Source organism: Psittacula echo, assembly GCF_963264785.1.
Source record: "Psittacula echo genome assembly, chromosome: 9".
Classification (NCBI taxonomy): domain Eukaryota; kingdom Metazoa; phylum Chordata; class Aves; order Psittaciformes; family Psittacidae; genus Psittacula; species Psittacula echo.
This window is the reverse complement of record NC_137745.1, coordinates 8978397-8990909: the sequence shown is the minus strand read 5'-3', so window position 1 is coordinate 8990909 and position 12513 is coordinate 8978397. Positions and strand designations below refer to the sequence as shown.

The 12513-nt window shown below is 46.5% G+C and overlaps 1 protein-coding gene across 1 annotated transcript in view; it reads left to right on the top strand.

The window, feature by feature from the left end:
• Nucleotides 1-6606, top strand: part of FRMD4B (FERM domain containing 4B) — a gene marked incomplete at its 5' end in the record, with an annotated part of 61003 nt that extends 54397 nt beyond the window's left edge. The window contains 4 exons of the mRNA XM_080625541.1: nucleotides 677-802; nucleotides 1937-2742; nucleotides 3350-3482; nucleotides 4889-6606. Coding sequence (XP_080481667.1) covers nucleotides 677-802; nucleotides 1937-2742; nucleotides 3350-3482; nucleotides 4889-5009 — 1186 coding nt within the window. The 3' untranslated portion in view covers nucleotides 5010-6606. The remainder of the gene's footprint in view (nucleotides 1-676; nucleotides 803-1936; nucleotides 2743-3349; nucleotides 3483-4888) is intronic.
• Between the last annotated feature and the right edge of the window lie 5907 nt (nucleotides 6607-12513).

Below are 12513 nucleotides of genomic sequence, written 5' to 3'. Positions count from 1 at the left end.
TCGATAGCAAGTGCTGTACTTAAGGAATTGCTTGTGCCCACCAGTACTGTCACCCTTTGTCTCCATTTCTGTGGTTCATTTTCAGTATTAAATGACTTGTAGTTTTCCTGATAACTGAGTTTAATGGGTTCAGGTAACACCAAACCATACCCGTGCTAGTTGTTTTCAGTCCAAGGATTCCCACTGATCTTGCTACTTCTCTGACTGTGTCTTGCATGGCAGGCTGTTGAAGGCATGCTTTAAAAATGTGTTGAAGTTTTGGGCAATGTCATGTCCTTGCACTTTTCTTGTCTGTCCCTCAAGATAAGCAGAGCATACTTCCATGTGAAGTTCACAAGTTGAATTATAGCCATATGTAACCATTTAGCTGTGACGTGCTTCCTTTTAAAACTCAATTCCTTTGCTTCTCTAGCTGCCTCTTCTATTCCATACTTCTGTCCTTTGACAGCAGCTTGTCCTACCGGTCATACTGAGATCTCCCTTGAAGCACAAGAAGGGGTTGAATTTTTCTTCCTGTTTAACAGTTTTGGGTTTTTATGGAGAAGCATGTGCAGTTATGCCCTTCCCTGGTTTTTCTGCGCTTCACTTTGTTTTTTCAAGATTTAGGGTGCACATATTGTATGTGCTGTGACTTGTGTGGTGTTTAACCCAACTGGGATTGTTCTCTTCATTACAGGGACCTGCTTTCGACTCACAGCAGCCCTTACCGAACTCTGGACCGGCCACCCCAGCCCCATGGGGGGAGAAGCATGCCTACAACCCCCGTGCTCACACGCAATGCCTACAGTAGCAGCCACTTACAGTAAGGGGGCTTTGTTCTAAGAGTGATGTCCGACTTAGGCAGCAGAAGAATAAAAGCAAATGGTGTCAAGAGGGCAAAGGGTCCTTTGCCATACAGCTTTCCCTGCTGCAGGGTCAGGCTCTCAAAATGTTTTTTCTGGATATTGGAGGCACAAGGTTAATATCAGCCAGCATCTTCTGGCACAGTCCTGCACCAGATTTATGATGTGTTTGTGTGAGCACAAACCCTGCCTGGGCAAATAGCATATACAAATGGATGTCTGCAAAATTAGGAGTGAGAAGGAAGCTGGTTCACAAATAGTGCCTATCTGATCATGAAACACTATAGGAGAAGGGTCACTTCCCTATAAATAGGCAGCCACAGGGAGTTTTAATAAGTAATGCTTGTTCAAAAGGTTTCTGTAAAACACTTGTAAGATAGCCAGAATTTATTTTACATTTCCACTGTAACCTCATTTTCTAAGCCAGTGAGGCTTATAAAATTGTGCTGTCAGCTAGTGGTCTCCCCACAAAAACTTGCTCATGAGCTGGCAAATGTCTGTTGTGAATTACATTCCTACAAGCCTCCTAAAAAAGTGGCCAGATAAAGCAGAGAGATCCCAATTAGAGCCCTTACTGTGGGAAGAGAGCCCCAGCGTGAGCAAACCCCTATTACTAGACAGCTGAGAATCCATGCTAGGGAAGGAGAGATGCTATAAATCTTAGAATGGTATCAAGAGCTCATGGTTTATTTGGCTGGCGTAATGCAACCATGAGAGACAGAGCCACAGGAAGCCCATCTTCCAGTGTTCTGCTTCTGGCTCCGTTACTTGTGTAAACTTTGCCTATGTAAAAACTGAGAGGGCCCTCCTGTAAATCTACTGCGAAGTGTGAGTTTGTGAGCTTTGCTGTATCGCTGTCACAGATTAACCTCGCTCACCATGAGAGACTTCTATATGCGAGATCTTCTACTGTTGTAGTAAATCTACAATTCAGCCAAGCTGAATTTCTTGCAGTGCAGATACCCTATGTAGAAAGATAAGACTGGGCTTCTATTGTGCTGTGACTGGGGAGGCAGCACACCTGATTTGTGTGCTCTCTGAAACTCTGTGTGTGTGCGATTACCATTAACCAACATACATCTGTGTTGTTTCAGGCCAGACGTTTCCCCACACCACTGCCGGCAGCGCAGCGGAAGTTTGGAATCCCAGACCCACCTGCTGTCCGAGACTCCTGCTGAAAAGGCAGCTTTCACCCTCTCGAAGTCCCAGCGAAGCAGCAGCACAGAGATCCTCGATGATGGCTCATCCTACACTAGCCAGTCAAGCGCAGAGTATTACTGCGTGACACCTACTCCCAAACCATATTACACTACTCAGACACTTGATAACAGGACCAGGGGTCGAAGACGGTCAAAGAAACAAAACATTTCTGCTGCAAATTCAGGAAGTATGCCAAATCTTGCCCATAAGGAGGTCCGCAATGGTGTCTACCACAAAAGCCAGGAGCAGCCTTCCTCAAGTTACTATATTTCTGGATACTCCCCATACACTGAATCTGACGTTTATTACAATGGAGGATATGTTTATGAGAGTGACACGGAGGGACAGTACAGTGTCAATCCTTCCTATCGCTCATCGGCACATTACGGATATGACCGTTACAGGGAATTCAGGTCCTACCACGAGGATGAAGTGGACAGAGTACCGCACAACCCATATGCAACCCTGAGGCTTCCAAGGAAGCAAGTTGCTAAAACGGAGCATATAACCAAAAACATTCACAAGGCCTTAGTAGCAGAGCATCTCCGTGGTTGGTACCAACGTGCCTCCAGTCAAAAGGAACAGGGTCATAGCCTGCAGGCAGGCTTTGAGTCTGACAGAGGATCCCAGAGGAGTTTGGGCTTTGCTGGTCTGCAGGTTCCATGCTCTCCTAGCAGTCGGGTGTCATCTTTCTCTTCAGGTAATGTCTGGTTTCTTCTGTGCTGAATGTTTTTCTAAGTCCCTGTTGTGCACCAGATTCTGTCCCCCTCTGCTGCCTTGATGAAGTCGGAAGAATAGAAGCAAGGCTAGAGCTCTGTCCTGAAAGGTAGCTGAGGAACTGAATAGGGTCTTGTTCTGTGCTTGCGAAGAAAGACTTGCTGGTTGGTAAAACTGCCTTTCACTCTCTATAAGGGCAGTAGTCCAAAGAAGCACAAAGAGCCATATGTGTTTCAAACAGGTTTGTTTACCCACTAGAAGCAATATGCAAAACTTTGTGCCATGTAAATGTAGTTGCCATGATGGCTTCTGAAGTGCGGTACCATGAGCATCACTGAATTGGTCAGAAAGTCTTTTAAAAGAGATTCCCTAGTTCCAGAACACCACGTGCTGAATAGTGCTTGTCTCCCTATATGGCTTGTAAATCAGAATCACAGAATGGTTTGGGTAGAAAGGGACCTTAAAGATCATCCAGTTCCATCCCCCTGCCACAAAAGCCTATTTTCTTGTTTGCATTGTCTGCTTGTGTGTCCTGCAGAGATCGCTCATGAGAATTGTTGCTGCAGTTGTTTGGGTTTTTTTAATTCCAGGATCTTCTGCAAACGCTGCTGGGAACTGGCGAAACCCACTCGCACTGGGACTTTCGGACTACGATACGCTGTCTCATTCCTCTTATGCCAGCTGTTACGGGAATGTCTATGGCAACCTTCCTTTGCAGAGCAGGTGAGTGGAGTCTGTCAGGATTTCCTGCCTTTCCTCCTGCGTTTCACAGGCTGCTAAAACTTCGGAGAAAATCAGCGTGATTTCAAAGAGCCAGGATAAGAGTAAATATAAATTGACTTTGTGAGAGCAACTCTGCTCTGTGTGGAGTAGATCACTGCATACAGAGAGGACTTGTAGCTGTACCACCAGGGAGGCAGCCCTAGTGAAGGATAAACTCATTTGTTGCACAGTCTTCTCCTTTGGCTGATGCTGGATCATTGAAGATCCTGCACTCTCGAGTAGCTGTGGTGTTCAGCACAGTGTTAGATGCAGAGCACCCACTGACCCCAGTCCCTCTTGTCCTGTGTGACAGGAGGTCTCTCCTGCACACCCCACCACCAGTCCTGCAGGACACAGTCCTATTGTAGTGCCTGCGCTGATAAACCTTCATTAAAACAAGGAAAGACCTCTTTCAATCTCATGTCTGAGTGCTGGTGGTCAAATGCATTGCCGCATCTCCCTTGGCAGAGCTTAACCCAGAAACCAGGCAGGATGCGCTGCTGCTTGCAGAGCTACCCTGTTCATGGGGGCTCTCCTGAGGACATCAGGGAGCCCAGGGTCTGCTCCGTCCTCACAAATTCCTGCAGTTCTCTTGCTGCTTCTACTTAGTGTTTTTTGGTCTCTTCCCCCCACACTGTCATACACTGATTATTACTAGTGAGGACAGAGACCTCCTGCCCAGGGGAATGGCTCTGCCCCCATAAATGCCATCCATCACATTAAGTGAGCTTAGGCTAAGTGTACCCAGCCGTAGTAAGTACCCCACCTGTTTGCCTCCTGCTTTGCGGTTTGCGGTTTGTGCTTGCTGCCAGGCTTTGTGTGAAAGTACTGAAATTCTGATTTTGGTTGTTTTAAAATAAATGAAAGTGTAAGTAAAAGATGGAAAAGCTTCTGCTGGATCTAAGCTAAATGCCGGGGGCTTTTTTATTGCAGTGATTTAAAAGATCTACACCAACAGTGTTTAAAAATACAGTTTCTACTAATTTGTTGATTTCCTATAATTGGGCTTTGAAAACTCTGCTTATTTTGGCAGCTTTATCTAAATGAGGTTTATTAGGTATTAATTTTCCATATTCTGAATCACTTATCTGATCATTCATCTGTTTTATTTTCTGTTATAATGTGATTATGGCAAACGAGCAATTAATGCACCCTACAATCTTGACAATTCTGAGCAGCTGAGAGCCTGTTGCACACAATTTTACTAATTACAGCGCAAAAACTGGGTTTGTGTTTGGATCCAAATTACACTGGGGGTGGATTTGCAGTAACCAGCATTACTTTAAAACCGAGGGAGTTGTGCAGCACTTAGGGGTGTAGAGAAGACCCTGAGCTCTCACTGATCCTTGGTACTGTCTCTCTTCCAGAGCGTATGCAGAGACGAGCCAGCTGGGTGGTGGTGAGGAAAGCCAGTTGGAAGAAGACTTGCACAGCAATGAGCAGAGGTTATTCTGGCACGAGGATTCAAAGCCCGGAACGCTCGTGTAGCCCGCCTGCAGCCCCACACTCGTACCCTTGTGTGCCTTGCACAACATGCTGTGACACTGAGGCAGATCTTGGATGGGACTTCCAAAAGGGACAAAAACCAAAAGGGAGCAGGCTGTTTGCTGGGAAAGAGTAAATTCAGCATTAAGAGGGACTTACAGAAAATGACAAAGTCTTAACCATGAATGACGTTTCTTTCTGAATCCAGGTAGCCTACACGAGCAAGGGCAAGCCACAGTTTGATCTTTGACTAGATGCAGCACTTGGTTGAAGTATTTATACTTAGCAAGCACTTTCTGGAAAGATTGTTGAAGGCAAACCTCAGAAAAAAAAAACAAACACACAAATGTGAAAAGGAGACTTTTATGGAAAAACCGGGAATTCTATGAGCACAATTCTGATGTCTGAAAGAAGAGGAAGAAATGTATTCTACCATGGCTTATGATAACCTGGAAGGACTTTCATAAGCTTATGAAGGATAGATGCTGTGTGTGTGAGTGAGGCAAAGGGTGACTTAATCAGTATTGGAACTTTACTTGAAGGAAGGCTGGGTTCTTTTTTGTTTATAATTGTTATGGAGGTTTGAATGAGTGTATCCGTTCTTGGTATGTTGTTAAGAGTGTTTGTTAGCACCACAAGCAAGTTCTGGGAAGAAAAGGATTTGCTGACACAGTATGTCATGTAAAACAATAGGCAGTTGTAGATTTTGGCAACGGAAGCAGTAAACTTTGATCTCTCTTTTCCATGATAAGATGTAAGTAATAACCTCCCATCTATTGACATGGTACAACTTCACTGTGTAAGGAGTAGGCAAATTCTCACAGTGGCTGCACAGTGACCCCCTGTTCATCGGGTGACAACAACGTTTTGCTCTGCCACAAGCGAGTGGAGGATCCGCAGCGTTCACGTGGTGAACAGTTTGATTGTAACGGCCAGTACTTTAAGGTGGATGCAAACACAAACCAGCCAAGTGGGTGCCTTAAAAATGAGGGGCATTAGGAGTGTACCGCGAGTCATCTGAACTGCCAGGTGTGTTGCAGAATCACTAAGTGACAGAACAGCATTCCCACAAAGCCATTTGTGTAGGAAGAAAAAGTGCGGCTGCAGTCTTGATCTAAGAGGGATAAACCTACCTCATCTGTAGGAACAAATTGGCATGGGTTATCTTCCGTGATTTCCAGCGGCTCGTTTGCATAGGGTGAATTCTCTCTCGTTTCTCAGCTGTACTGTGCTTCAGGATTCCATAAATGGTGCTCTTTTCTTTTATACAAAGGGTTAATTACTCCTTGTGCATATTGTGAATAGAGAAGTTTCTGATAAACTTTTTTGACGTTTTTTACCAATATCCCAGAGCATGTAATATATACAGAAAGGACACACTTGTTAAGCTGGTACTTAGTCGTTTGTATTATTAGAGTTGCCATTTGGAGTTAAAGGAACAGAAAAAAAAAAAAAAACCAAAATAAAAATAACTTATTTCCTTGGTTTTGCATATTTGTATAGCCTTCTAGAAATGCGAGAGCTCTTTTTGCTTATTCTTTTACTACTTCTGAATTTTTTAGACCTATTATTTTGTATAGGTCAATAAACTGAAAAGTGTGCTACCAAAACCACTTCAGCATTCCGCCTGTTTCTACTCGAGTGCTTGGAAAAGTGCAGTGTGTGTTATTTCAGGGCTTTAAGAGAGGGTAAATCACTGTGGTCTGATTTCATTTTGGCCTGTGGACTTAGGCTGGGTTCAGAGGGTCGGTGGCTTTGGCTGCTGGAAGATTGGCCCAGGGCAGTTCAGACCCTCCCAAAACATGTCTGTAAGTGAATCTCTGATGGTAAAGGGGAGGGAGGAGTGGGGCTTGGTGCCTTTGCAGGGTCCTCTCTGCACATCTTCCTGAGGGAGCTGGGAGCTGGGATCATTCAGCATCACTGCGGGAAGGTCATTATCCCTGGATCCTGCTGCCTAGCCTCAGCCAGGCAGTGATACACAGACCAAGGTGGCTTCATGTATCTGGACATAGTTCTTTCTAGATGTACAACTGCCTTTGCACCCTAGCCACCAAGCAGTTGGGGTTATTCAGTCTCATTCTCATCTCCTCAGTTACTTGTGGTTCCCTACTTTTTGTGCCGTCCGTAAGCTTCACCACCACTGAATTTTATGCTTATGTCCAAGATGGGGGTGAAAATAGTTGTTAACAAGAACTTGCCCACTGAAAAGACCCCCCCCATGTTGTCATACTCTTCCATTTCTCCATGTTTATCTGTTCTCAGGTCTTTGTTCATTGAATCATGCTTGCTGCTGTTATAAAACATCAGTGTTGTGAGAAGGAGTTTGAGTGGTACAAAGCCCAATACCTTACCCAGAACTCACGGTATTGGTTCAGGCTGGTGGTTATTTATCATCACTCTCAAAGCTTTTCATTTAGAAAAGGAAATGAGGTGTGTGACAAGATCTGTGCCCTGTTAAGAGCGTTGTTTGAATTCCTTAGTGCTGTAGCCATTGAGTTTTGTATTGGCTTTTCTGTTAGTGTTCAGGATTTAGCTCAGCCCTAACACATCCGTGTTGGCACAACACTGGCACTCGGCCTGGCCTCCTGGCTTGCTCAGGCAGGGCCAGGACAATTTTGGATGATGATGTTGAGAAGATGGGAATTAGACGTGGGTTTGGGTTGGGGGTGGTTTGCTATATTTGGGAATAGCAGCATGAAACCAGTTTAGAGCCTGATTGAAGCTTCCAGTGAGAGAGCTGCAGAGGAGCTGGAAATGAAGGGCGGTACAGGGGCAGGTGCAGCACTTGTAACTCCACTTGTCCTTCTCTGCATGCCTGGCCCTGCAAGAGCTGTGCTCTTGGAGACTGTTATGAAGCATGGAGTGAAGAAGGAGGCTCAGAAGAGAATAAGAAGATCCAGCTTTTGGAGTGGGTAGTAAAGGGCTGGGGTCAGCCTTTGGGTGTTACAGGGAAAGAGAGGGAGGGCACCGCCTCCCAATGGGACCTCCAGCCCATCACCACCAATGGAGCTGGTGATGCTGCACAGCTTCTGCAGCACCTGATCGTTGCCAGTTGTTCCCCAGGACCCTTAACTTTACCTTTTGCAGACTTCCAGTTTACTGTATTGCATCTCTGGAGCAATGTTCTGATGTGCGTGTACTACTATTCCCCGAGACCAGGTCTGTATAACGACGCTGAAGAGGTAATAAAGACGCACTTGTAACGATTATCATATTTGTTCACAGCTGAAACACAAATTACCTGTGCTTGCTTTGGCTTCCTGCCTCATCCGTGTGCTCTGCCGCTCAACCTCAGCGCGTCCTCCCCAGGGTCACTGAGGACCTCTAGTGACTGACCAGCACCATTGACGAGAGGAGCACTCCTGAAATCCTTTCGGCGCTTTCCAGTTTGAAGAAACGCGTTGAAATTCATATTTAGGACGATCCAGAGCAAAGCCAAGAGGTGAAAAACGTGAAAAACCCCACGATGTAAAACACCCACAGACCCACAGCGCTCAATTTTACAAATGTTTCTCTTTAGAAGGTAGAACATACCGGCGATGAGATGAGTGGAGGGGAAATAAAGACCCACATAAAATGGAATGTAATGGAGCATTTCTGAGTGCTTCTTAGTTGACGGATGAAGAAGGAAAACCAGTCCTTGCCAGGAATTCTTAAGGCACAAGGGCACTGTGCCTGATGGTTTTAACTGCTGCCTGCTGTTCTCTGCTGTTTTGAACAGAAATACCTGGAGATACGGGAGCACAAACTCCCATGGGAGCTGCCATGAGCCCTACGGGATGCTGGGGTCTGACATTCCTCCGGTGCAGGGACTGGACAGCGGTGAAGGTCAGATACAAGGAAGCAGTTCTTCCCTGTGAGGGTGGTGAGACTGGAGCAGGGTGCTCAACGAAGTGGTGAATGCCCCATCCCTGGCAGTGTTCAAGGCCAGGTTGGACAGAGCCTTGGGTGACACGGTCTAGTGTGAGGAGTCCCTGCCCATGGCAGGGGGGTTGGAACCGGATGATCTTAAGGTCCTTTCCAACCAAACCATTCTGTGATCCTATGGAGCTTGGACCAGGGCCCCTTCCCTGAGCACAGCAAGCGTTTAAAGATCACAAACCTGAGTGTACCCAGGTGAAACTTCTCGGCCAGAGTGCCTCAATACATGAAGCGACTCCTGCAGATCTGAACTTGTTCAGCTCAGACGCGAGCCGCCTTGCAGCGGGGTTTTGTACCCGGCTGCGCGGCTCCTGGGTGCCTGGGAAGCCTTCGCGCCGGCCCAGCCAGTCCCGAAACGTTTGTAGTAAATCCTCTGCGGGCTGCAGGTTTGCTCCCTCTCCTGGGCTTTGGGGTTAATGCAGGAGAGCGGCTCTGAGCCTGTCGCTGCCCTTGCCGAGCGCTTCCTGGGTGAGTTCACGCCTCCCGTAGGAAGATTTCTGCTTCCTGCGCTGCTCTCCGATCGCCCTTGTGCTTTCCTATCATGTTTAATAGATTTCTAAGGCAGAAAGCTGAAAGCTTCGGCTACAGCAGGACCTCACACAAACAACAAACAGGAGCAAACTTCGTTGTGTTTATCTTATTTAATGGTTATGAGTTTAAGCCCAGCTGTTTTCCATGGTTTTTTCTTTGCCCAGGGATCTTGTGCTAGGAGAAAAAAATCCATGTCCTTAGGAATGTTCTGTCTTGTTGGTTACAAAAGCTTCCTGGACTGATTTATAGATTAGTTCTCACTTTTTGCAGCTGTTTTGGATAAATACAGTGGGGGAAGATCTTTTCTGTGGAGACATAAACAGCTCTGTGTGCATCTTCTCATTGCACTGTGATGGGCATCGTGTCTCTCGCTGCCTCATCCCCTCATCTTGCCCTTGTTCTCTACCTGAAGGCACCAGGCTGTTGGCACCACTGTATGCAGAGCCCAGTGTTGTTCCTCGGATCAGTTGGGGGTAATTTGGTTTTCCAGTCAAGTGAGACAATGAACGTGGTGTTTGTGTAGAGCGGGGAAGGGGACATACTGCTTAAATCTGGCAGCAGCCCACGTTTTCCCACCCAACACAGCCTTCATTAGACTCAGTTAGCATTTGGATTTATGCAATTTGGGTGACTCTGCACATACGGGTGTTTGCTGTTTCACCAAGGAGTGAGAAAATGGACCTGCATCCTGGCAGGGCTGTGTGTGGTGTCCGTTTGTGTTTTCAGGTATAAACTGTGCAAGATGGGTTTGTGGCTGGTGGTTCCAGCAATGGTCTTTCCTCCACGAATGCATGGTTGGGACTTTGGAAACTCTGATTGCTCCCCAGGTCTGACCCCAGCGCTGGGACCTACGGGTGGGACCTGAGGGTTGATCCCCACTGTAGGCCTCAACAGAGGAAGAAAAGGCAATTGTACCTTTGCTGTATTGTCATTCACCCTCTTTCCGTCCTGTTTAGCTCTCTCCTGCCCCATGCTGTCACAAATTGTCTAAGCACCCTTTTGTGGCAGGGCAGTGTATCTGCAACGCCTGGCTGAGCTTCCCAAAGACACTTCCTCTCATTCCCAGCATCACTGTGATGCCCATGCTACTAGCAACACCCTGTCTGATGCACAACCTCCTGCCTTGTCTGGCAGGACCTTCCCCTCACAGCTGTTAGACGCAGATTCAGGAGCATATGGATCACCTGGCAGGACAGGATTTATCATCAAAGACAATTACTCCATGCTTGGACACAGCAAGTCAAACCTGATGTGATGTTTCCTCCTTGGAAGAAGGGATGGAGTGAGTCATGCCCAGGAAGATACAGATGTTGGGCTCTTCATGAAAGAGGAGCGAGACCTTTAACCAGGAAGAAGCTCCTTGTCATCCATCCAACTTTGTTATCCATGTCTGTACTTCATGAAGGGAATCACCATAAGTCCTTCAGCAAGTCCTTGACTGCAAAGGGATGTGCTGCGCCTCCCAGGGCATCTCCTGCCTGCGTTAAGCACAGCAGGCATGAGTCTCATATTTAATGTTTAGAATGCCATCAAAGAGCTGCAGACGGAGAAGAGTTTGCAGCCAACCAGGGCTCATGGAGTAACTCTAGAAGAAACCCTTCCACCTGTTCCAGGCTGAGGTTAGGGAAGGACATACCCTGTGCACACACAATGCAATCCCCACGTAGCCTTGCCGGCATCATCGCCCACAGGCGCGTTTCCATGGCAGGATGCTACGAGGTGTGAGGCTGCGATAGGTCTGGATGTATAAAAGAAAGATACACCGTGTTTAATGTGAAGGGTGACGTTGTTTCCTAGAATGACTCAGTTTCTTATCTGATCTGGCTCGTGCTGAATTCAGTGCTTCATATAAACGTGGAGGCGATTGCTTGTTCGAAAGGTTACGATGGTGGCTGCCACACCTGGAAGAGTCCTTGGCATTGATTTATTGCAGTTCTGATTTCATAGTGCTGCTGTGCAACATCTGGAGGGAAACTATAGATTTGGCTGAAAAGGGAGGGAGCCTTTCAAAGTTTAATTCTAGCTAGTGGTTTTACTGTGAGGCTTTTGTCTCTCCTGAGGCTCTGCTGTGCAAACCCAGAGTATTAGATAAATCACAAGAAGGTTTTTATGCAGACTGTGTGGAGAATTAATATCTTCTTTGAGGGTCCAAACTTGCATTTCCGATGTGAAGTATTGAATCTCCAAGTCTGAGCCTGGGCCTGTCTTGTGCCCAGGTTTTGGAATAATAAGCCCTTGGTTAATAGCAGTAATATTTGAGTAAATGTCCTGTGTAATGCCCATGGGTAACCTGTGGTCAGCGCTGTGTCTGCCCATGCTGCCTTGTGCCAACCAAGGTGTATACATTGGACTCACCCGTGCTTTTCCCTGCAGGATTGCTTTGGACACACCAGTGGGGGGATCAGGACTCTGCCCCAGGTTAAAATGTTTTCTCCTTAATTTGTCCTTAATTTCTTCTTAATTTAATGACCAAAGTCACCTTCATGTTCTACCTGTCTCCCTACACATTTCAATGCTTTCTTTTCTCTGTAATAAGGAATGTGGATGATGACAGAGGTGTTTTAGTGTGTGGAGAGGACCCAGTGTAGCTGCCATCAGACTTCTCTGAAGATGGAAACTAAAAAATAATCACTATGGGTTTTTTTGAGGGACCAAATTAGAGGCATCCAGGTCCCACTGAAAGCTCTGCTTGCTCCTCTCAGAGACCTTGCTGCAGTGAGATGCAGTGATTCAGTGAGCACAGGGCTGAGGGGCTCATGCTCCCATCCCTGCTGCTCCATCCCATCCCCTGTGCCTGCTGCTTCACATGGGGCTTGGCTTTGTAGCTCCCTGTCAAAAGACTTGGGCAAGTACCTCGAAAGTCAGATGTCGTTACTCTATTTAAGCACCAAACTTAATCTGATGTATTTATATCTGTAGCAGTTTGGAGGTGTGGCAGGTGGGTTATTTTCCCAATATGATCCCTGGTGTTTTTCTCACAGGGTGTCTCTCTATGATTGCTTTCGTTACCTAGTGGTTGTTATTGTTAAGATTCCATCATCTGACCCTTTATAAT